Source organism: Euleptes europaea, chromosome 18 (genome assembly GCF_029931775.1).
Source record: "Euleptes europaea isolate rEulEur1 chromosome 18, rEulEur1.hap1, whole genome shotgun sequence".
Lineage (NCBI taxonomy): Eukaryota > Metazoa > Chordata > Lepidosauria > Squamata > Sphaerodactylidae > Euleptes > Euleptes europaea.
In genome coordinates this window covers 22949518-22975618 of record NC_079329.1, presented here as the reverse complement: position 1 = coordinate 22975618, position 26101 = coordinate 22949518, and the positions used below count along the sequence as shown (strand labels likewise).

General features: G+C 45.0%; 1 protein-coding gene across 1 annotated transcript in view; it reads right to left on the bottom strand.

Moving 5' to 3' along the window:
- Window positions 1–3483: 3483 nt before the first annotated feature.
- The window catches only part of ETV4 (ETS variant transcription factor 4), a 36367-nt gene continuing 13749 nt past the window's right edge, over window positions 3484–26101 (bottom strand). The window contains exons 4-12 of the mRNA XM_056863489.1: window positions 22973–23026; window positions 20485–20611; window positions 18456–18530; window positions 15700–15947; window positions 11614–11679; window positions 9717–9785; window positions 6724–6893; window positions 5583–5684; window positions 3484–3831 (exon numbers count right to left, since the gene is read on the bottom strand). Of these exons, the coding sequence (XP_056719467.1) occupies window positions 3619–3831; window positions 5583–5684; window positions 6724–6893; window positions 9717–9785; window positions 11614–11679; window positions 15700–15947; window positions 18456–18530; window positions 20485–20611; window positions 22973–23026 (1124 nt within the window). The 3' untranslated portion in view covers window positions 3484–3618. The remainder of the gene's footprint in view (window positions 3832–5582; window positions 5685–6723; window positions 6894–9716; window positions 9786–11613; window positions 11680–15699; window positions 15948–18455; window positions 18531–20484; window positions 20612–22972; window positions 23027–26101) is intronic.

The following is a 26101-nucleotide window of genomic DNA, read 5'->3' as shown; positions in this document are numbered from 1 at the left end:
TGTTAATGAAATAAACAATAAAAAAAACTTTGGTTCTTGTAGGTTATCCGGGCTGTGTAGCCGTGGTCTTGGTATTTTACACAGCCTGGATAACCTACAAGAACCAATGAACTCGGACCGTGAAAGCCTTCGACAATAAAAAACTTATTTTTTAAAAAAAAAGAGAGTTTCCGCTTATTTTCAGTGACACAACAAGCAGAAATTCATCAGGTGACTCCACCTTTCAGCATTATGGATGTCAGCTGGTACAGTTGTAGAAAAGAGCAAGAGTCCAGTAGCACCTTAAAGACTAACAAAAATATTTTCTGGCAGGGTAGGAGCTTTCTGAAGAAGTGAGCTGTGGCTCACGAAAGCTCGCACCCTGCCAGAAAATCTTTTTGTTAGTCTTTAAGGTGCTCCTGGACTCTTGCCCTTTTCTACTACTGCGGACAGACTAACACGGCTACCCATTGTGAATTAGCTGGTACAGTTGATGCCTTATGCAGGGAAGGGTTACTGAGAAGCGGCTTCTGCCAGCTAACAGCTTTTGCATGCATGCTTGCCTGTATGTCTGAATGTGATGCAGGTATGATTACTCAAGCACATCAGGAAAGGGCGTTTTTTTGTTTGTTTGTTTTTTAATGGGTTTTTCCCCCCTTTCAGCATTATGGTTGTCAGGAAAGGAATTTGTACTAGCCCTGCAGCTGCTAATGGAACAGACCCTCTGTCGGGTCAAAAACGGACTTTTGTTTCAGCAGTTATTTAGGGTACTTTCACACATGCCAAATAATGCACTTCCAATCCACTTTCAATGCACTTTAACAAGCGTTTGCAAGTGGATTTTGCCATTTCACACAGTAAAATCCAGCTTCAAAGTGCATTGAAAGTGGATTGAAAGTGCATCATTCAGCATGTGTGAAAGCACATAATCTCTTACTTCATGACAGCCTGCCCTTCCGTGTATCTAGAGCAGTGGTTCCCAACCGTTTTTTGACCAGGGACCACTAGGACTTTTTTGTTTGGTGCAGGGACCCCAAGGTTCAAAATAAAAATTCTGAGAATTTGAAAATAAACTTTAATCATAACTGTTAGTTAAACATTAAACGTAGAATAATATTTGAATATATATTTTTATAATAGAGAACTTTTAATTGAAAATATTAATTTATTATGGGCTTATAACTTTGTTTCGCGGACCTTAATTTAGTTCTCGTGGACCCCTGGGGGTCCACGGACCCCCGGTTGGGAACCAGTGATCTAGAGCAACAACTCAAATGACTGGAAAAGAAGCACTGACTTCCCCACTGTTCGTCTATGTTGTTTTCTTCAGTCCGTTGCAGCCCCCACCCCCAAGCGCATTATTCCCATTTTTAACTTGGCTTGACAGTGCCGTCCTGAACAGTCTACTGAAGTCAATGGCCTTAGAATAATGTAACTCTTTGGATTGCATTGTTTTTAAATCAAAAAAAGTTTCAGACACAAAATGAAACAAATAACAAACTACATGGGAAAACGTAGTAACCCACAAAAACTCCGAAGAATCCAGGTTCCAGCATTGTAATAGACTGGAAAGGTTTTCTGAGCAGTAGACAATATAGTGAATAAGGTCCCAAAACTGGTGTGTGTGAGAGAGTGAGAGATTACTTTTAAATAATTACATTACTTTAAAATAATACATTCTGCAAATTTGTTCAATTCAGATAATTCATACAGAGCATAGTATTCAACTATGGAATTTGGATGGTCAGCCTTCCATCCTTCCAAGGTCAGTAAAATGAGTACCTACCTTGCTGGGGGCAAAGGGAAGATGACTGGGGAAGGCACTGGCAAACCACCCCATAAACATAGTCTGCCTAGTAAACATTGTGATGTGATGTCACCCCATGGGTCCGTGATGACCTGGTGCTTTTCCTTTACCTAATTTAGCACAGAATCCTAGGAATAATGAAGTGTATTCTCCAACTCCTAAAAATTCATAATTATGAGGGTCTATTGCTAACAGTACATGTTTAATTTTATTTTCGTTTTTTAAAAGCAGCCCAGAACACTTGGGGGTGGATCTAAAAACTCCCTTCTGCCAAAGCTTCTTTAGCTGGAAGATGTCTTATGAGGAACAGAGCCAAAAAAATTTCCGGGGTTGGGTTTACCAAATGGCAAAGCCTGGGGAGAAAGCAAAAGCCGAATTTAAAATCCCTGAAAAAAACGGGTAATTATTCGGCTTTTCCGGGTTCGGCTTTCCCCAGGCTTTGAGAAGCTTCTGGGGGGCATTTTTTGAGGCAGAGCACCCAAATTTGCAATGTAGCTACAAGGGACTCTCCTTGCCTGAACCTCCAAGTTTGGTGAAGATTGGGTCCGGAGTTATGGGGTCTGGAAGGGGTCACCCCCCCCCATCTTCCTCCATAGAGAATAAATAGTGAAGTGGCCGTGGTCAGAATCTCTTTTGTGAATTTAGCTGTGTATCTCTATGGAGGAGCCCCACCAACTTTCCCAACATCGCTTTCGATGCCATTTTGTGGCAGCCATTTGTTCATGCGCCCACCATGCTGTGTCAGAATTCCCAATGTGCCCACATGCTCAAGAAGGTTGGGGACCCCTGCTCTAAAAGATATGGCTGATTCATCACTACGAGAGGCAGAAATCACTTTGTGCTGGTAAAAATTGAACCCGTTGGGTTTTTGGAGACACCTGTGGGAGACACACTTGTCACAGTGGGGACAGAACCCAATTCTGTTCCACCCCAGGGACTTACATGGATTCCCTTTCTGGAATGTGTCATCTGGAATAAACTCCCATCTGCCTCAAATATGTTGACAAAACGGCTGCCACTGCCTTGTCTTGGGAAGAAAACCAAAGAGGACACAGAGAGTTTGGTAAAGAACATGATGGGCACAGACAAGTCACCCAGCAAGGGCAGAACTGTACATTAGATGTAGTTCTGTAACCATTTTGATGGGGTTTTTTTTGGGGGGGGGGAGGATGGGATTGGGGAAACCCCATCCCCCTGCCAGTTTTTTGCCAGAAATCACAGCTTCGGCAGCAACCAGTGTTTTTTCCCCCAAAACAACTTTCATAAGGACCGCAGGTTTCCAGCTGTTCTTTGTGGCGTGCCTAACATGACGGGTATTGGACTTAGCTGGTGCGAAACCCACTTTCCTTTTCAAAGAAACTCTAAATCCAAGCACAGATAGACATTCTGCCAGATTTAAATCGAAGGCCAAAGACACTGCCAGCATTTCACTTAATCAGCATCTGCCAAGAACTTCCAGTCAGATCTCCCTTCTCACTGCTTTGTACTTCACATAAGTCATCGCATAAGTCTTTAAGAAAATGTACAAAGTGCTTTACAATCTTTATCGTATCTGTCCTCACAACATCCCTGTGAGGTAGGTACTCCTTAGGAATGGATGCTGAAAAGAGAAGCAACTCGCTCAAACATCATCCCAGTGAGTCTATGGCTAAGGGTGGGATTTGAACCCAGGCCCCAAACGCTGCCCTCAGTCCAGTCTCCCCAGGGTGCACCACTGTACATTTTGCTCCAACCCTAGGAGAGGAAAGGCAATATCTATACTGGCGATTAATGACAAAGATCTTTATATATATGTACACACAAACGTGGCCCTATCTGAACTGTCCATCCTGTCAGTATGTATAGCCTTTGCCGTAAGGCTGCCCCCCCAGATCTTGCAAGTAGGCAACACCCTCGTCGAGGTGTGAGAGAGGCACTGTGTCTTCTTCGCTGATGTGCCACTCGAACTCCGCCTTCAAGGATGGGCGCTGATTGTCGGGAAAGGCCAGCGAGAAGAGGGCTTCCGGCTCGCAAACAAATTTGTACACGTAACGCTCGCCTGCCACCTGTAAAAAGAGACACAAAGGATAGAGGTGGCCGTCCTTGTTTTGAATAACAGAAGCCACATGACCCCCATAACCAGGGTTGGGACCACTCTATGATCACACCATGCAAGCTGCTATTGAAAGCAAGTATCTAGTCCTTATATCATGCCATCGTATTCCCTATTACTATGTATGGGTGTGAAAGCTGGACAATGAAGAAAGCTGACAGGAAGAAAGTAGATTCCTTTGAAATGTGGTGTTGGAGGAGAGTGTTACGGATACCATGGACTGCCAAAAAAACAAATCAGTGGGTTATAGATCAAATCAAGCCTGAACTGACCCTAGAAGCTAAAATGACTAAACTGAGGCTATCGTTTTTTGGTCACGTCATGAGACGACAAGAGTCACTGGAAAAGACAGTCATGCTAGGAAAAGTTGGGGGCAGCAGGAAAAGAGGAAGACCCAACAAGAGATGGATGGACTCAATAAAGGAAGCCACAGCCCTCAATTTGCAAGACCTGAGCAAAGCTGTCAAAGATAGGTCATTTTGGAGGACATTGATTCATAGGGTCGCCGTGAGTCGGAAGCTACTTGATGGCACTTAACACTCACACACACACACACACACACACACACACACATCTAGTCCTTATTAACTTAGAATCCAAGTGTGTGGGATGGATCCCAAAAGCTGGGCAGGATCCCTAGAGGTCAAGGGACACTGTTTCACAGTCTTTGTCCTTCCCCAGACCGAACAGCAATCTTCTTGGAAACTTATGAGAGCATCTGCTGATTTAGTGACCACAACTAACATTTTGTTGCTGGTATGATTACAGTGCTTTTTAAAAGGAGCCTGCCTTTTTACCTAGAGTCCTTCAGGGTGAACCTCTTTATTTACCCTCACTTCTTAATTTAGGCCTGTTTCTAATAAATAGCTTGAAGTAGACAACCTGTATCTGAATTGTAACTCTTGGGTAGGGACAAACATGGCTGACTACTCCTCTGTGTAAAAAGAAAAACAAATATCCTTGAATATAGAAACCTAGCATGAGTGAAAGGAGTTTACTTAGCTTTTTTATACCCTGCTTTTCTTCCTAATATAGGAGCCCCGTGGCGCAGAGTGGTAAGCTGCAGTACTGCAGTCAAAAGCTCTGCTCACGACCTGAGTTCGATCCCGATGGAAGTTGGTTTCAGGTAGCCGGCTCAAGGTTGACTAAGCCTTCCATCCTTCCGAGGGCGGTAAAATGAGTACCCAGCTTGCTTGGGGGTAAAGGGAAGATGACTGGGGAAGGCACTGGCAAACCACCCTGTAAACAAAGTCTGCCTAGTAAAGGTCGAGATGTGACCCCCATGGGTCAGGAATGACCCGGTGCTTGCACAGGGGACCTTTAGCTTTACCTTTTTTTCTTCCTAATGGGAACTCAAAGCCATTTAAATTATTGTTCTCCCTTCCTATCTTTTACCCTCACAATAGTGTCCTAGTAAGTTAGGTTAGGCTGACAGTGACGGCCCCGAGGTCACCCAGCAAGCTGCTATGGCTGAGCGGGGATTCGAACCTGGGTTGCTCAGGTTCTAGTCCAGCACTCTAACTACGACATCACACTGGCTCTTGAATTCTCAGTATCCCAGAGAAGAAAAGGGTTGCTGGATGTTCCATAAGGCACAAGCCCACCCCACATCCCACCCCCATCTTTCCCTTCTCACACACAAAGCTCAAATCATGTATATATAGCAATAGATTGCTAAAAGCCTAGTTCCAATCGCAAACCAACCTTTTGCATAATTCCCTTTTCATAATAGTAACGCAGCGAACGACTCAGCTTGTCGTAGTTCATGGCCGGCCGGTTCTTCTGGATACCCCAAAGTCGGGCCACCTACAGGAACAATTCAGAACGGAGAGACAAGGGGGAAAATATCAATGTCCTGCTTAATAGCAGTTTACATATTGTTCTCCTCTCCTCCATTTTCTCCTCACGGGGACAACCCTGTGAGGTAGGTTAGGCTGAGAGCATGTAACTGACCCAAGGTCACCCAGAGAGCTTGCATGGCAGAGTGGAGATTCAGACCTGGGTCTCCAAAATCCAAATCCAGCATTCCAACCACTATAACCACCCTGGCCTACAGGGCCAATCTAGAATGGAAACTGTGCCCTATATAATATGAGGTAGGCCTCCCCCATCCAGTGGCAACCTATTTAGGAGAGAGTAGCTTTTTAAAGACCTGGCAAGAAGGAGGCCTCTGTGCATGTGCAGAGTGCTCTTCCCATAGCTGCAACAGGCAGCCACAGCTTGACAAGGGTTAGGCTTGTGTGTAGGGTTGCCAGACTCCAGGTGGTTCACAAAATATACAGCACTTTTGCTCAATGAAAATTATAAATATAAATTATGGAATTCTAATAGCCCAAACATGGCTGAAATAATATTATAGTCAAATAGTACAAGAAGCTCCTTTAGGACTATTTTAATGTGTTGTATTCACACAATTAAATATAAGTATAACACAATACAAACCTTCCCATTCTGTAAAGGATATATAAAGGGTTTGTATTGTGTTATACTTTATTTAATTGTGTGAATACAACACATTATAATAGTCCTAAAGGAGCTTCTTGAGCAAAAGTGCTGTATATTTTGTGAATTTCGTGTCCAGCACCTAGATAGTGTGTATTTTTTGATAGACTCCAGGTGGTGGCAGGAGATCTCCTGCTATTACTACTGCTCTCCAAGTGACCAAAATCAGTTCCCCTGGAGAAAATGGCTGCTTTGGAAGGTGGACTCTATGGCACTGTACCCCATTGAAGTCCCTCCCCAAACCCTGCCTTCCTCAGGCTCCACCCCCAAAATCTCCAGGTATTTCCCATTACGGAGCTGCCAACCCTACTTGTGGCAGGGGGAAAAGACAGGGACCTCTCACCTCTTCTGGTTCAATGAGTTTGAACTCCATCCCTCGGCCGGTCCAGGCAATGAAATGGGAGTTGCTGGGGTCGTCGAGCAAAGCGACCAGGAACTGCCAGAGTTGCAGAGACCCCCGCCGTTGATAAGGAGGGCCCTCTCGGTAGCTGCCCACTTCTTGCTTGATGTCTCCTGTGAGGACAAGGGGGGAGATGGAGAGACTGCACAGTTCAACTTCCCTCCTTCCGCCTCTTTGTTTGTGCCCCACCTTCCCGCACTTAATGCTACTTTGCCAACGCGCAAGCAAGTTATTAACAGCAAGCGTGTGTTTGATTTATGATAACTTTATGTATTCTGTTCTTTATGCCATTTTGCTTCTGTGTACTTTATTAGTTGCTTTATTATTATCTAGTGGTCCCTGAGGAAGGTTTTTATAAGCCGAAACAGATGGTTACCGGACTCCTGTAGAACGAACCTGAAATATACCTCTTGGACAAGGGACGTGCAACACATGCAATTTTGCATAGTGATTCTCCGGAAAAACGGAACATATTTCACATCCCAGAAAGGACTGTACCTTTAGATACTGTTTGTATCAGAGTGTAATGCACAGAATTTTTTGTCTATGTGCTTATATGTAACAGTGGCTAAGATATATTAATACCACTTTTGTTACTTTCCTTGTATTGTGCAATTTGTTGCTGTTTTTGTTTGCTAAGTTCTTGTCAGCATGCTAACTTTAGTTTGCCAAACCTCCAGGTGCTAGCTGGAGATCTCCTGCTATTACAACTGATTTCCAGCCGATAGAGATCAGTTCCCCTGGGGAAAATGGCCACTTTGGCAATTGGACTCTACGACTTGAAGTCCCTCCCCTCCCCAAACCCCGCCCTCCTCAGGTTCCACCCCAAACACCTCCCGCCGGTGGCAAAGAGGGACCTGGCAACCCTAATCCCACCCACCTCCTTCTCCTGACCAAAGGGTTTACTAATGCACTTGACTGGCACCTTGGATCTTGGAACATATAAACTGGGGATTTTATTGGAGGTTTAATTGGTACATTATTAAGTATTATAATGTATCATTTTAAAATGGAATGGAGTTATGCTTGTATAATGATGGTTGTGAGCTGCCCTGAGCCCAGCCTTGTCTGGGGAGGGATAAAAATCTAATCATATCATATCATGACTAAACTGAGGCTGTCGTACTTTGGTCACATTACGAGAAGACAAGAGTCACTGGGAAAGGCAATAATGCTAGGAAAAGTTGAAGGCAGCAGGAAAAGAGGAAGACCCAACAAGAGATGGATGGACTCTATAAAGGAAGGCACGGCCCTCGGTTTGCAAGACCTGAGCAAGGGTACAGAGCAAAACAAAAAGACGTTTTGGAGGACATTGATTCATAGGGTCGCCATGAGACAGAAGTGACTTGATGGCACTTAACACACACATGGTGTGGTATGGTATGATCCAGGACTGTGTTCAAAAGAGATTTCTGGGTTAAGCAGAGAAGAAATCTAGAAAAAGTAAAGATAGTGCTAGCAAGCAGCATACTTCATCATCATAATTCCTTTATTGGCATAAAAACATAATACAGAAGGGTACAAAAGGAATGGAGATATTAAAAAGTGCCCCTTATAGAATAGTTAAAAGACAGTTACATCGAACAGCGCTGTTTGTTGATACTGCCATCTAATTAACTGTTTGGCAGGCTTTTAAAACAAACTTTAAAAACTGTGCCACCATCCCCAATATTTGGGGCGAACAATCGTTCAATAAATAGGAAACGTTAAAAGAATCTGAGACATTCTGTCTATTAATCAACAGGGGACATAAAAGTTTAATATGAGATTCTGCGTAGAAACTACAACAAAATAAGACACGAGCAACTGTTTCAATACAATTGTTGCCACAAGGGCAAGCTTGTCAGACAGAGGGATTTTCCGAAATCTGCCTTCGAGTAGCGCAGATGGCAAAACATTAAATCTGGCCAGAGAAATGGCTCTACGTTGAGAAGGATCACACAGGTGAGATAAGTATGGGGAGGGCTGAAAAAAGTCAAAAGATACCCTTACATTTGATGGGGAGGATGTTTTATTAGCAGCACTATTTAATTCTTGAAGTTGTATGTCTGTCAAGCAGCATACTTAGTCTAGAGCCAAAACTCAGGAGTGAGGGAGGCACCCCATAGATTTGGAACTGGCAAGAGGAACTTTCAAGATTCTGTGACAGACACCAGAATCACAAGTGTTGCGTGGGGTGCTACTTCTAAGCATAGGTGATCTTTTGAAATATGGTAATGGGGGATTTGCTGTTTGTCTGGGGTCTGGTGCTGGTCTATGACAAGACGAGTTCTCTAGTCAGGGCGACCTGCTCCTCTCTCTTGGGAAAGGCTCTGGAAAGAGTGTGAGAACACGAAGAAAGAGGTGGGATTGCGTCCGCTGTCCCTGAATTGCCCCCAACAGCTTGGATCCTGTGACATCATCCCCCTTGCGCCCAAGCTCATCCTCATAGCTTGCCTGGGGTCAAAAAGCAAAGCATTGTATTTGATGCAGTCGCTACAGTCCAGTTTGGAAGCGAGATATGATCAGTGGAAACACAAGACGCGGGGTACAGTCAAGCGGACAAACCACCCGGGTTGTTTACAATGACTTTGCGATTCGGCTCGCGCACGAGCTCTGGCACATGTCTGTCAGCAATGCTGATTCTATGACCTTAGGCAGATCATGAGAGGGAGGGCATCATGGCCATCTTCTGGGCATGGAGCAGGGGAAACTGGGGGTGTGGGGGGTAGATAGTTCTGAATTTCCTGCACTGCGCAGGGGGTTGGACTAGATGACCCTGGTGGTCCCTTCCAACTCTATGATGCTATGATTCTATTATTCTAAGTGGCAACCTGCCATGGGATCCAGTCTATTGAACTGATGCCTCTTCAGTTCTCACATGCGTCTTCTGAGTGTGGGGAAAGGGGTGGGGGACTCAGCTCAATGCTGAAGCTCAACAGGATTTGGTTTCTAACCTTCAAGCTTCTCTGGGACAATGCAAACGTCGTCAGCAAACAGACGCATCTGCTTCTCATAACCGTACCCTGCTAAAGAAAAAGAAGAGTGGTTTTTTATATGCTTATTTTCTCTACCTTTTAAGGAGAATCAAACTGGCTTACAATCCCCTTCCCTTCCTCTGCCCACAACAGAGACCTTGTGAGATACGTGGGGCTGAGAGAGTTCTGAGAAAACTGTGACTGGCCCAAGGCCACCCAGCTGGTTTCATGTGTAGGAGTGGGGAAACCAACCCAGTTCACCAGATTAGAGTCCGACGCTCATGTGGAGGAGTGGGGAATCAAACACCGTTTTCCATATTAAGAGTCCACCGCTCTTAACCACCACACCACACTGGCCAGGATTTGACCTTTACTGTTTCCCAACATTAAAGTAACCAACATCCAGGGTTGCCCGCCAGAATAGTGAAGAAAGCCACTTCTTCCCCAACGCTCCCGAATGGCCAGGGCTGATCCTATGGAGACCCATCATTCCCCGGAAAAGCTTCCCTGGACTCATTCAATCTCTTGGTGTGGGCAACTGGAGGGATTCTGTTTGACCACTACTCCCCCTCTGCTTCTAGGATTTCCAGATTAGGGGTTTTTGTCATATAATGGAGACAGGCTAAGTAAGCAGGATTGGCCCTGATCAGTATTTGGATGGGAGGCCACCAAGAGAGTCCAGGGTCTCCATGCAGAAGAGGCAATGGCAATAGGGTTGCCAGGTCCCTCTTCGCCACTGGCGGGAGGATTTGGGGGCAGAGCCTGAGGAGGGCGGGGTTTGGGGAGGGGAGGGACTTCAATGTTATAGAGTGCAATTGCCAAAGTGGCCATTTCCTCCAGGTGAGCTGATCTCTATCAGCTGGAGATTGTAATAGCAGGAGATCTCTGGCTATTACCTGGAGGTTGGCAACCCTAAATGGCAAACCACCTCTGAACATCTCTTGCCTTGAAAACCCTATGGGGTTGCCATAAGTTGGCTACAAGTTGAGGGCAAAAACACATAAATATATGGAGACAATAGAAGAGAGGTTGGTAAACTATTTAATGCCTTTTAAAGGAAAGGAGTTTACTGCGTCTTTAAGATCTTCACAGCATTAGGCTTGCAGCCGATTTTATACTTTCATTTCCAGCTGAGGCTTTTCTTTACCTCAAAAGCTCCTTGGGCTGCCTTTTTTTGCCTCCTTTCCCCTCTCCTGTTATCTCCTCAGCCAGAAAGGAAGAAAGAGAGTAGAAAGAAAGAGAGAGATCATGCAAGTTATAGAAGAACCCAATTTTGCCCCTGCTTTGAGCTTTCTGTCAGACACAGAGCTGTTCCTTTCTGAAAATTAAAATGAGGCCTCTGAATGTCTCTTGTGTTGAAAACCCTATAGGGTCACCATGTTGGCTGTGACTTGATGGCACTTTACATACATACACACAGAGTTTGTCTTTCTCACGGAGAGGAAGAGAAATCTAGTAACTGAGGGTGAGATATCTAATAAGCTATGTAATACAACAAAGACTGCAGAAATCTGAAAGCATAATTATTAGGTGCTTTGCTGATGGCCACAAACCAGCCACCTGCTTGTTTTCTGCCACGTTTAAGTCATGGCACTGCAAATTTTCCCAAATCGTGATAAAACAGGGAGGGGGAAGAGTGAATGGGTATAAAGAAGGGTCCTTCCAGTGGCAATTGGCTACTGAGCTTATACTCTTGTTGGAGAATTACTGCAAGACTCCACTGAAAAAACCATTGGCAAAACGCATAGGGAATTTTAACTGAGTAATAAAATATATTATTGCTTTGTTTTGCACCATCAGCCTTGGCCTTATTTTTTTATCTCCTAGATTCCAGGCAAAGAAAATGGAAACCCAGAAGGCTTCTCGCCTAACATACCATCAGGGTTGGAACGATTCGGGAATCCCTCCATGCTTGCGTACATCGAATGGCAGCTGGGAACATCTGCAAGACAAGCAAAATGCACTGGAGTTAGAAGATGCATTTTGGAACCTTCTTTCTAGCGGCATACGAGAGGCAGTTGCTTGGAGTGTTTTGCTGCCTGAGATGGTAGCAGAAGTCACCACTCCCCCCCCCCACCCGACATACCTCATTAAGGTACCCCCACCCAAGAACCAGTTGTGATAACCCTCTTTACCTCTTCTACAGCTTTTTTTTAAAAAATAGCACACCTAGCCATGTATGCCCGCTACAGGGCTTCCTGAGCTCTCCCAAGGTCACAGACCATCAGAAATGGTCGCCAAACTCTCCTTAGAAGATGGAATCTCATGAGAGTTTGGGAACTGGCATTTAGGCTTGCTGCCCTGCTCTCAAAGAGGACTGGAGGAGCAAGGAGTTAAGGAGGATTATCCCTTCTAGCTCCCAGGTAAGAGCAGCAGGTAGGTCAGAAGGTTGCTGTCCACCCAAAAAAAAATCCTGCCACCTCAGGTGGCCCCATTACAGAGCCAGCCTTCCATGTGTGCTAAAGCACAGACACAGCCTCTGCTTCCTTCTCATAACCTCAGCAAGACCAGGCTGTCTTTGAGCAAAATCCCCCACCCCCCAAGAAGGCCCTCTATTAGCAGTCAAGTTCCCTGAAAAGTAGAAGTGTGGAATCAAAGCAGTATTTATTTTGTAAGTATGGGTTCAAAATTTAACGGTGGGGGAGCTATCATAGAACATTGTCCAGAGGAGGGCAACAAAGATGGTGAGGGGTCTGGAGACTGTCCTATGAGGAAAGGTTAAAGGCGCTGGGTATGTTTAGCCTGGAGGAGACAACAGAGAGGTGATATGATAGCCATCTTCAAGTATTTGAAGGGCTGTCATATGGAGGATGGAGTGGAGTTGTTTGCTGTTGCCCCAGAAGGTCGGACCAGAACCGAAGGGGTTGAAATTAAATCTAAGAAGTTTTCGGCTAAACATTAGGAAGAACTTCCTGACGGTCAGAGCGGTTCCTCAGTGGACCAGGCTTCCTCGGGAGGTGGTGGGCTCTTCTTCTTTGGAAGTTTTGAAGCAGTGGTTAGATGGCCATCTGACAGCAATGCTGATTCTGTGAACAGGCATATCATGAGAGGGAGGGCAGGAAGGGTTGAGCCAGTGCTCAGCTCTCGTGGCCCTTTCTTACATGCCCAGGGTAATATCAATCACCACTTTGGGGTCAGGAAGGAATTTTCCTCCATGCCAGATTGGCCCAGGGATCCTGGAAGTTTTTTGCCTTCCTCTGGGCATAGAGCAGGGGTCACTGGGGGAAATGGGGGAGGAAGGTAGTTGTGAATTTCCTGTGTTGTACCGGGGGTTGGACTAGATGACCCTTGAGGTCCCTTCTAGTCTAAGTTTCTATAGTGTGCAGAATTCCCCCCCCCCATGCTGGCTTTTCTGTTCATTGTCTGCACGAGATAGGCAGCACTGCAGTTAATGTGCTGATTTTTCTTAACAAAAGTCAGTAGCAGAGCAGATAATATGTAAGCAGGCTAGATAGACTGTGAGCTAGTTAGCATTTAAACAGTAAACATTTTTGGCAGATTTATTAAATGAAATTGACATCTGGGGTGTGTCTCTATCTATCTGTCTAGTACTGCTATAGCCTTGAGCAGAAAGGTGTGTCTAAATAAATAAATGCTGGTCTTGGGGGAGGGGGGTAGAGAAAAGGCGATTTTGGCTTGCTCTTTGTCATTAATGACATAATGCAATAAGTTTAAACATTTTAAAAACTGTTGTTTTGCACAAGTAGTCTCAGATTAGATACCTGTTGGAAGATAAGGAGGCTCATGTGTCTTATGCTGTGGCAAAATTTTGTCATTTGGCCATTAAGAAAGAAATGATTTAGTAAGAAAGAAGGACGGTTAATAACCTTTTATATAAAGTAAAATCATGTGCTGAAGTGAAGGTTTACATAATTTATCTACAGTAGACTCAGGTTCGCTGTATAGGTCCTCTTATATTTAATTAGGTACATGTTTGATTACGGATGTACGTAATTTTTACTATTATGGTAGTTTATGTAATTTTTTTAGTGAGGATTATTGACTGCATTTTATATAAGTGTCGGTTTAAGACTGTATTTTATACATGTGCTGGTCAATGACCGTAACAATGATAAACTTGCACAAGAGCCCTAATGCCACTAGCATACAGCCCACAAAGTTCAATGCAGAGGTAAACCCAGAAAAACCTTTAAAACCCACCCATGGGGATATGAGCAGCCCCATGAGTGGGTTAGTGGGTTCTTTTTTCCAGCCTGAGCTGGCCCGAACACCCCACTTCTAGCCAACCCGTTTCGATGCCCCTGAGCTAGGAAGCCGTCACTTTCTCCCCTTGTCCTGACTTTCCCGGGCAGCAATCCAAGGCTTGGCTCGAGTTCCCAGCCTGCACGCCTGCCCGAGGAGCTTGAGTGGTGAAATCCGACACTCCCAACCCAGAGCTCAGTTCCTGTGCCTCCATTTTGTGAATGAAATTCCTCTCTGATCCATTCATGAAGTGGCTGGCTCCATGCCAAATGACAGGGAGGAGGGAAGTTCAAGGTTATATAACGTAACACCAGCCCCGGGGAGCACAACGGCTCCGTCTGTTTCTCCGCCTGTGTTTTAAGATTACCAAATGCACAAGATTTTCTTCCCCCACCAATACCTAGGGTCTAGTTGGAAGAAAGTTTTTTTTTTTTTAGGAGGGGGTGCAACTTAAGCACGGGTCAGATTCGAAGGAAAGAGCAACCTCTGCCCATCAAAGAAAGAGGCTGTGAAGAGGTACAAAAACATTTGAGGGGGGGGAATCGAGCAAGGCTAGACAGCTGCTTAGCGCAGCCAAGATCCACCGTCATTCCTAATGCGTGGTCTCAATTGCTCTGCTGTTGCTGGGGGGGGGGGCGCTAGCAGGGCAAGACAACAAAGGATTGTAGGAGTGGAGTGAGTGGAGCAGCCCCAGTGGGGGACATGCAGGTCTCTCCAAAGGGGGGTGCAAGACCACCACAATCTCACCTGGGGGGGCACAAGAGCTTGCCCTTGGAAATAGCTGCCCAACAGTCCAAAAAAACTATCGCTGTTTTTTTGAGATGTGCAAATGTAGGGCAGGCTCCCCTACAACAGCCAATGGACCATAAATCCTGACTCAACAGTTTGCAAGCCTTATAGTTTGGCAGAGAAGCCCTCTCAGTGTTGGGTGTTTCCAGACTGGGAAATTAAGGAAATGAAGCAGGAAACAAAAAGGTGTCTCCAAGTCAAAAACAAGTCCTAATCTGTTCCGATGTAGAGTGATATGTTGTGCGGTCTCAACACAGAACGATGCAGAGGAAATTAAAATGTGTAGGTTGTTTTGTGAGCGTCCAAGCGGTGACGCTGAAAAGACTGAAAACTAACAAAATAACCTGCACCAGTCCAACAAAAAAGGCAAAAATGCATGGTCGCTTTAGCCTCCTTTATTCCCTGTTTGAGCCGGATTCAGCCAGGATCGAACGCATGCGTTTCGCCGAATGTGCATTTGTTCCTGGCTGAATCCTGGCTCAAACAGGGAATAAAGGAGGCTAAAACGACCATGCGTTTTCGCCCTAAAGCGACCATGCGTTTTCGCCCAAAGTTTCTTCCTCTGCTATGCATTTCTTTACATGAGATTATAGAACAGCAATTTGCCTAAAAATAAAAACCTGCAACCTCCAGGTTGGGTTCCTGGGGGTGAAGATTAGAGCCCGCCACTCATGTAGAGGGAGTGGGGAATCAAACCCAGTTCTCCAGGTTAGAGCCCATCGCTCTCAACCACTACGTCATGCTGGCTCTAAGAAAACAGGAAAGTATAATTCGGCCTTGGGGACCGTTACTATCTGCTGAAGAACAAGATGTAGAACAACTCCCACAGTTCTTCACTCAAGACAGGAAAAGACAGTTCAATTGGTATAAATCTTCCGAGTGCAGACGCACCATCTTGAAGACATCATGGATTGGCCTGTCTCCATGACCCTCTCACAAACTTCCTTGGTCTTCATGGCTCACATCCTACCTGCATCGAAACCATAATCCATCTGCTCTTGCTTGATCACCATCCCTGCTGTGTACCGGGATCCGCCGCCGCTTGCCGTGTTTGCCTGCTCGTACATGGGGTCATGGAACTCTTGCTTGAAGCCCTGCGGGGGGTACGGCAGGCATGGGGCAGACAACGGGCGTTGGTATGCAGCTGGGGCATCTGCTCCCAAGCCTTGGGAGGTGGAGAAGGGTTGGCCCGTTTCAGGAGGCATCTGGTACAAGGATCTACGGTGATACAGAAGGACAAGTGGAATTGCAGAGAGACGCTCATCATTTTAAGAGATGCATTTCGACCTGGACTTCACCCAGAAGACGGGGTGCAGAGCCCACAACCTCCATTCACTCCACCACCTAATAAAATAAGGGGGCTCTAGAATGCCAGACATCATGCTCTGAAAAAGATTATAAAAATAAACTGTAATCTAGGAAGTGCCTGCTTTAACCCTCGATTCTGTCGTGGGCCTTTTATGCAGGGACATTTCCCCATGGGTTGCATAATCAAAAGGAAGCCCCAGAGCAAGTCGGCATGGGTGACCGCAGGGAAACGTCCCTGCATAAAAGGCCTCAGTTACACTGTCTCGATCCACACACTCTCAGCCTCATCAGCAATGTGGGGTTTATAAAAGCAGCCTCCTTTACAGGGGAGTTTAACAATACAATCTCCTTTATTGGCATAAAATCAAAATATGGGGTATCTACATAGTAACATAGAATTGTTGCAGTTGAGCATTTCTGACAAGGTTAGAACATAAATAGATAAAAAGATGCTAGAATTAGTAAAAGCCCTCTGAATAACTTGCTGGCAAACATTCACAGCAAGTCTCAGAAATTGTGCCATTTTCTCCACTATGAGAGTGATTATTCAGTAAAAAAACAAGCATTAAGAAAATCAGGGGAATTTGACTTTTTTGTCAAAACAGGGCCTAGAAATTTGCTGCAAATTTCTGCAAAAAACTATCGTGGAAACATGTACAGGGGAGTTGTAAAGTTGACCATGATAACATAAACTACACACTGCGAACACTGAAAATGCTATGTGTTGCTTATTATCCTCCTGTAGACCTGAACTCATACAGATATACTGAAGTGAACCCTCCCAAATCAACTTCCATGGAACCCATCCAAGACTTTTGGCTTCCACAAATGGACGCACTGGGAGATAATGCCTCACGGGACCCCTTGCAATGAGACAGAACAGAGGATGCTGGAATATGCCCTGGTATGACATTGGATACCATTTCCCAGTTGCTCTTGAAAATAGGACGGTTTATTCAGCAGTATTGACCTTGGGAATTCCAGTTTTTTGGGGGTGGGGTTGTTGTTTTGAAACAAAAGTTTTTACAAGGCAATTTCATCACAGTGCTCAATACAGAACGCCACTTCAGCTTCTGGGGAAAGATTCAAACTAACCTTTCCCCTTGCTTTCATGCTCTCCTCCATTCATGAGTAACATTGAGTAACATGAGGCACATTGAAGGGGAGGAATGGAACATCACTTACCATGAAATTAAACAGAAATCCAGTGGCACTTTAAAGACTAACAATATTTATTCCGTTCCTTTTATCCCTTAGAAGCTCCTTGATCAATTGATCTTGAGCAGCATATATCTAGTGTTGGAGGGAAATATTTATTCCAGCATAAACTTTCATGCGTCAGAGCTGATTTCAACAGATGCATGCAGTGTACATCCATAGGAGATATATATTTAGACCTCAAGTCTCTCTACCGTGAAAACTCGCAGGGTGCCCTGGGGCGAATCATGCACTCGCAGCTTAACCTACCTCACAGGGTTGTTGTGAGGATAAAATGGAAGAGAGAAAAATGATGCAGGCTGCGTTGGGTCCCCGGCTGCAGAGAAAGGCAGGGTAAAAACAAAGCAAATAAACTTACAAGCAACAGAAAAGCAGGAGCCAAGAGATGCTACCGAGAGACGCAAGTTAGAAACAGTTCCAAAGAGAACTGATGTTTCTAACCGGCCTCTCTTAGTAACATCTCCCCACTCGTACCCTTTTTTGCTTGTAACTGTAACTATAAATGTAATTGCTATGCATATACACGCCAACGTATCTGACGAAGTGAGCTCTGACCCACGAAAGCTCATGCTGGAATATATATTATTAGTCTTTAATGTGCCACTGGACTTCTGCTTTTATTTTTCTGCCACTGGACTTCTGCTTTTATTTTTCTGCAACGGACTAACAGGGCTACGCCTCTGGATTTATCATCACTTACTATGGACGACTTATTAGAAAACTGGCAACAAACGAGCCACATTCATATCTCACCTTTCTGTCTGTGGGAGTTCTACCCTTAACATACATCAGCTTTGTAATAGCATCAGAGAGTTGGAAGGGGCCATACAGGCCATCTAGTCCAACCCCACTCAATGCAGGATCAACCTAAAGCATCCCTGACATGGGTTGGTCTAGATGCTGCTTGAAGACTGCCAGCGAGGGGAAGCTCACCTGCTCCCTAAGCAGCCCATTCCACTGCTATACAACTCTTTCTGTAAAAAAAAAAAAGTTTCCTAATATCCAGCCGGTACTTTTCCGCCTGTAATTTAAACTGTAAATTAACGCCTTTCTGTTTGGGCTCCATTTGGTGGCTTGACCTACCACCCGAGGAACACTTCCTTGTGGGTGAGACAGGGAAGAGCGAGGCAAATCTAAATTAATACTGGGAAAGGGCAGGCTGTGTTACAAACAACCTATCTGGTCATTGCAGTGGCTCACCTGTGTTCCATAAGGTATGTCCGGCCAGGTATAGCCTGGGCTGAGCCTTGGGAGCTCATGAAATTTGAGTCTTGCCTATAGAAACAGACAATGATTTTAGGATGGTGTAAAGTTCTGTTGCACTCACAAGCTTAGGGTTGCCAACCTCCTGGTACTAGCTGGAGATTTCCTGCTATTACAACTGATCTCCAGCTGATAGAGATCAGCTCAACTGGAGAAAATGGCAGCTTTGGCAATCGGACTCTATGGCATTTAAGTCCCTCCCCTCCCCAAACCTCGCCCTCCTCAGGCTCCACCCCAAAAACTTCTCGCCAGTGGCAAAGAGGGACCTGGCAACCCTACACATAGGCCAAAGCCTTCCCCTCAAGCTGCCCTCTGAGCAATGGTATTCAAAGGCTTGCTGCTTTTGACTATGGAGGTTCGTTTTAGTCATGACGGCTAGCAGCCCCTGATGGTCCTCTCCTCCATGCAGGGTGCATAAAAATCAATTATTTTAAAAATAATAATCAGATTTTTTAAAATAAAATGCTTTTTTGAGGAAATATCTACCTAAAGATCGTTTTCTGTTTAAGATACATTATAGCCCATCATGAAATAAAGATTTGTTTTTAATTATGTACCATGAGACTGTATATTCATGCAATGTTTGCATTTTTTGTTAAATTAATTCCATTAATCCATTCACAATATCATGCTCTTCCAGAGGTTTCTGTAAGACTATTTTGGGCCATTTTTGTATCTAGAAGATATTATCACAGATGCTTGATTTTGCAGTTCTCAAAACTATGAACTGGTGTCTGCAGAGATAACAGGCCTCTTCTTCACAGCAAAAAATGTTATTAAATAAACATACTGAGTTGAGAAAAAAGACCTTAATCCCATTGTTCCTTTGGAAATCTATGTACCCAGAATCAACCCCTTACCTGTTAAGTGCTAAGTTACAAGAAATTCAATGAGCAGAAGATTGTTTAGAATAGATCTGCACATGGAGCTAAGTGTGAGGAGGGAGGGGCAAGCAGTAAAACCAAAAGTGAAACCTTTTGAGCAGAATACTTCCCAAGTCTTTATGTAGAAAACCGTGATTTAAATCTGGTTTTACTGACTAGGGATTCTAACCATGATTTCAATCATGATTTCAGTCGATTTGAAAATCAAATCCATCCTGCCTCCCTGGATCTGTCTAATCCACTTTCAAATCTATGTAGGGTTTGGAAGTGGTGTGTGCAAAGTCTGTTCATCAGATGAGACATGAACCAAGTTTTATCCACCTTGCTTACTGAGCATCATAATGTCAAAAGGCTCTATAACAAGTTAAAAGAACAGCCATAAGGGACAGCCTTGTATGATACCCCAGTCATCAGAAGATGTTCTGATAGGGTACCATTAATGCAATCTCAGCAGTGAGTCCTGATGCCACTTTAAATCTACCTCTTAGATTAAGATTATCTAAACTGTCTGTCAAGTATAGCCATTCAACATGATCGAATGCTTTTTCTACGTCCAAGAATAATCAGTGCTTCATAATTATCCTCCTTAATCCAATTAATATCAGTCTTCTGACATGAAACCATTTTATTATTGCTAACAAAACCTGTTTGATCCAAATACTTTGTAATCAGTTTATTTCACCTTTAGTAGTCACTGCGGTTCATACCATGGTTTTCAACAACACAATAAGATTATGGCTGTGAAAGATATCTACATGTCTTAGGAATCCCAATGATTTTCGCCTCTTTTCGTGTTTTTGTTAATGTTTCATAATACAGTATCTCCCTAAAAGTATTTGCTGATGGGTCTTACAGAATTTGACTGAGGACTGATCCAATTCAGAAGACTCCATGTTTCTTAAATTTCAATGCTACTTAGTAATTTCAGCCACTAACAATTCTAGATCAGATCAAGAGAATTTTGGAAAGTTAACTTTCATTAGAACAAGGTCCTCAGCAAGGTCTGGAGCAACTCAAGGTAAACATGTCTAAAACAGACCAACTGAGAAGAGCGAGACTGGATCCACTGGCGCAACATTTACCTGGCATAAAGGCACTGCCCTCCATTGCGGTACTGAAATGGCTGCCTGTGTCTACAAGACCCAGATGCTTCTGAGCATGGACTCTGTGGTTCCTTTTTGATTTTTGCTGGTGGGCTGTGAAGGGCTACTGGGGGAAAAAATCAAAAGTAAACCTTTTCCTACCTACAAAGGCAGGCAGAGCTGCTCTGAATGAAGTTTTAAAAGGCAGGCAAGGATTTCCTCTCACCCGTTTCTGACAGCATTGCTCACAGTTTTAAATTCTCTTGGAAACGCATTAAATAAAATTAGATTCAAGACTCCACAGAACCTGAGCACAGGTGCTTTGTAGCAGAACTCGAAGCTATTCAATCTGCAAAGGAAGGCTGGGGAATTAATCAAAAGTTTCCATTTCTCTGTGTTTATTTTGAGATCATGCAAGTCCTGATCAGTTCCCAGCCCCACTTCCTGATTCGCTGCAACTCCTACATTAACTCTCCCTGTGTCAAAGGACACCCAGTCCTGCACATTCTACACTTGAACAGTTCACTGCAGTGCGTTGGATTCATAAAGTGGAACAGAAGTGGATCACCCCACAGCAGCAGAGGATGAGAACACGGCTTAGTTAGCCACAAAGACAAATGTAACCAGAAACAAGGCAAAACTTGACCTGCACACTGGACAGAATGGGAGACTTGGCAGATAGGGTTCCCAAGTGCCACGTGGTGGCGGGCAAACCCCCGCCAATCCACCTGGCTGCCCGTTGACCAGCTGAGGGCCGGCAGGCAACGCCTGCCCACAGCGGTATGTAAGAGGTATGTAAGAGGTATCGCAAGAGGCCTTTTCCACTCAAATTTCCAGTTTGAGTGGGAAAGGCCTCTTGATGCAGCACTTCTGGTTGTAAACCAGAACTGACGTATTCGCGTAGGCGCGGCCGTGCACGCATGTGCGATCCCACCTCACCTCTACCCTAAAAACCTCCCACTGAAGGATGGGAGGGACCTAGTAAGCCGATTGGCAGATGTGAAACTGGGTAGAAATAAGGTCTGTATATGCCTTCCAGGATCGAGTGGCCTTCTGGACACCAAGAGCATGCACCAGCTCCAACCCAAGAAAGAACAAAAAGAGCCACTTCCGGGAATGAATACACCCAGGGTAGGAACAGGACCATACCTCCTTGCAGCTAAGCAAAGAGAAATGTTGCTAGTGCCTTTGCAGTCAGAATCCTACTGGTACTCTGGTGCACTGCCTGTTTGGACCCAACCCGAGCGTGCCAAAGCAGCCTCCATTTAGTAGGGAGCAAAGGTCACATTGTGAGGAAGGGAGAGGTCAGCAGGGAGGACAGCCCCAATTTGAGGGATGGAGATTTGTGCCAAATGGCCTTCCAGCTTCTTCCATGAGACCACACATGGGCCTCTTTAGAACTATGTCCGTTTCTCAAGATTAAGGACACCATTCAGGTGTTTTCCCCCACTGGATGTAACTGAGTGTTCCGATCACATCCAGTGTGGAGATGCAGCTCCCTCCAAGAAGACTCTCTGCATGAGTCACTGCTCTAGTCTGGCCACTTGCTTTCAGGTGGCATTCCAGAAGCTGCACTCAGAAAGGGTTGGCAGAAGGCTTGGGGGAGGAGAGACAGGCAGGAACACTGTCCCTGAGCACAGCATAAGTATCCCCCCTTAGGACTGGGCTGCCCAACTGGGGAGATGGGGATTTGAATCTGTAATCTGCCATGAAGCTCACAGGGTAACCGTGGCCAGTCCCTCTCTCACAGCCTACCTTATAGGGTTGTTGTAAGGATAAAAAGAGGGAGGGATGAACATGTATGCTGTCCTGAGCTCCTTTGAAGATGTGGGGAATAAGGATAGATATCACAATAAATTGCCCATGAGTGGAAAAGATGCCATCAACCTACAGGTGGTGAATAGCTAGAGAGAACTTTGGAAATTAATGAAATGATCAAGAAAAGATATATTTTAATTGTTAGGGCCTGAAGGAAAGTGACAGGGATAAAGCCATTTTCCTCAAACGGTCTTTATTTGTGACTGTCCGGAACTCATTTTTTAAAAATTAATGGAGTTTTCACCAAAATCAGTAGGGACATTGGGTTGTCTTCATTGCTGAATACAATCTTATTTTAACAGTGGAGAATGTATCTTCTATCATCCCAAATATCCTTCCAAAGAATGACCAGCATTTGAAAAGAAAAGACAATTAACCTGGAGGAGAGGGATCTGTAGAAGCAATATCATTAAAGTTAAACTGGCAATTATTAAATACATCAATAAAAAACTTCAAATATACAGAAAACAGAAGCTTACAGCCGAATAAGATAGACTATCAGACTTTAAAACAGGCTTGCCCTCATCTAAGGGGCACCCAACTCTGAACAGGATCTGGCTGCTGGCATTTCCATGCTTTGCAGAGTGCCAGCAGTTCAGATTGTTCTGGCTTTGCCCACCGAGGCCCTGCCTTCCCAGCCTCCCCTCCCCTCCCAAAACACAATACTTACAGTTTTCGGAATGGCAGTCAGGCACAAATTGTTCATCGCTGTCTGGAACCTGAGCTGCAAAAGGCAAGACAGGAGAGTGAGAATATTTACACCCAGCTCAATGCTCCCTTCAAACCAAGTGGGAGGAGAAGCTGGCTACATCTGCGATGGGAACGGATCACTGCCAGGAGACGAGCCGGTGTTCCCATCGGGACCGCAATCGCTTCTACGTAAGCTTTTCCCCAGTAGATTCATCCATTAGCAGGGCTGGTTCTTCCCTTCCTCCTTTGGAAGCATCAAACCTTGTGGTTTTTCTTTCCCTCCCTTCCCACCATGCAACGATGATCTCCCTACTTCAGTTCAGAGTTAGGAGAGAAGCAAAGGCTACCTAGCCAAAACCTGTGCTCAGAAGGTAGGTTGACCAACCGCACAGTCATGGTGTAGCAGTCAGAGTGACGGAATGGGCACCATTTTTTTCGGTATTTTTCAGGTTCGGGTTTAACAGACCTGGGAATTTTTCAAAAAAGCCGAATCTCCATACTGGTATTGAGGGGTTCCGGCTTTTTTCTTTCTTTTTTTTTTGGGGGGGGGGGGATATTTGAAATTTTTCAGGTGTATTAAACTCGAAAAATTACAGAGGCCTCCAAACTCCAAGTAGGTCTCAGAGGCAAGAGGCAGCGCAGAGCTGAACATTAGGCTCGGTTCAGCCAAACCCAAGTGGACTTCGGAGGCAGCAGTGGTGCAGAGCTGAATGCTGGGCCCGGCCGAGCCGCCTCCAAGACCCAGCCAGCAGATGAGGGGGAGAAGGAGGGAGAGGGAAGGAAAGGGAATAGGAGATTCCCCCCCCCTGTTTTTTTTAATGGCAGCAGGGCTGAAGTGGGCCTAACAATGCTGAATTTTTTTGGCATCATTTGGGATCTTTTTTTCGGCTCTTTTAAATCGCCACCATATTTTTTTTCAGAATAACCTCCCCCCCAAAAAACCAATAAAATATTTTTCGGGGAGGTTGGTTCAGCTTTGCCAAACGTACACCCCTACTCATAATTACCCTGCAAAGTAATATAGGCCAAGAGAGGGCTCATGTGAACACATGACGCTGCCTTCAATTGAACCCTACCCTTGGTCCATCAAAATCAGTATTGTCTACTCAGACTGGCAGAAGGGTCTCTGGCGAAGGTCCTTCACATCACCTGTTACATGATCTTTTAACTATAGATGTCATGGATGGGATTTGGGACCTTCTGCATACCAAGCCGCAGCCCCTCCTCTCCCCTCCTGGCCTAACACCTAGAGTTGCCAGGTCTGGGTTGGGAAGTTTTGGGGTGGATGCTAGGGAAGGCTGGGTTTGAGGAAAGGAGGGGCCTCACTGGGGTACAATGCCATAGAGTATACCCTCCAGAGCAGCCATTTTCTCCGGGGGAACTGATCTCTGTTGGCTGGAGATCAACTGTAATACCAGGAGATTTCCAGGCCCCACCTGGTTGGCAACCCTACTAACACCACACTTACTACTAACACCATCAATAATGCATTTATAGCAGCACAGTGTCCCAAGCTTTGGAACTCAAGGGTGATCCGGGATCTCAAAACGTTGTCACCCCTAGTCCTTCTATTGATGGCTTTGCAGGGGGAAGGAAGAGCACCTAGCAATCAGCACAGGGCTTCTCTCCTCCCGTTCCTTGGCCCTGATCCAGACACCCAGCTTCTCAGTGTTGTAGATCAAGCTGTATGTGCTTTCGACGGCTGGCAAGATCAAGAGGAGCGCACACCACCGTATACAGGCTTAAGAAAGCAGTTTCTTTTGGCTATTTGATGCCTGTGCGTCTGCTGGCTCTGAGCGATGACTTAGTGAACTGCCAAAGTGATGACTGCAGACGTTTAAACACCGGCATTTTCAAAGGGAAAACTTCCAGTATTTCCCAAGAACTCTTTTGACCTTGTCTTTGTTATTGACATTCTCACTGAAAACTGACACACTTGGAATACTGATAAATAGGATAAAAGAGAAATGTTATCTCTTCTCCAGAAAAGCCAATCAGCGGACAGCACAAGTTCACAAAGACGCTAGCATTATGAGTGCTAAAGTGGCTGCGGCAATACGGTGCTTCCACGGGTAAACCCAGAAGTGACATAAGCGCATCGGGCACACTCGTGCGCGTGCACATGTGATCCCCACTCCGGAGCAGCCCGAAAGTCCAATAAGTTGTACAGAGAAGGGGTGGCGCTCAGCTCCATTTCAAAATGGCAGAGCTAAGTTGCGCGTCGACTCCTTTTCAGCTCATTTCATTGAAATAAACTATTTTCTTTGGCTCAGCCATGCTACACCACATATGGAAAGGATTTAGAAAGCCCTTTAAAGGGGGAGTTATGGATATAGGGTTGCCAACCTCCAGGTGCTAGCTGGAGATCTTCTGCTATTACAACTGATCTCCAGCCGATAGAGATCAGTTCACCTGGAGAAAATGGCTGCTTTGGCAATTGGACTCTATGACATCATAACCCACTGAAGTCCCTCCCCTCCCCAAACCCTGCCCTTCTCAGGCGCCACCCCCAAAACCTTCTGGTATTTACCAACCTGGCGCTGGCAACCCTACTGCCAACCTCCAAGTGGAGCTGCAGTTTTCATGGAATTACAGGTGATTTCCAGGCTACAGAGACCAGTTCCCCCAGAGGAAATGGCAGCTTTGGAGGGTAGAATCTATGGTATCACATCCCTGCTGCATAGCTTGTAGAATAGGGTTGCCAACCCCCAGGTACTAGCTGGAGATCTCTTGCTATTACAACACTCCACATATGGTTGCCAACCTCCAGGTGGTTAGATAAATATAAGTTAGCCTGCTAACTTAGATAAACATAAGTTAGCAAACAAGGAACAACAGAAAAAACAAACAGCAATGCTTTAAATGCTATAGTAATCTTATTCAATTTAGGCATGTACAAAAACACAATTATGAATTCATTATGTGTACTGAACAACGCATTTAACCATATGATTTTGACTTTTATGCATACTATTGTACACATAATGAATTCATAATTGTGTTTTTGTACATGCCTAAATTGAATAAGATTACTATAGCATTTAAAGCATTGCTGTTTGTGGTGGCTGGAGATCTCCTGCTATTGCAACTGATCTCCAGGCGACAGAGA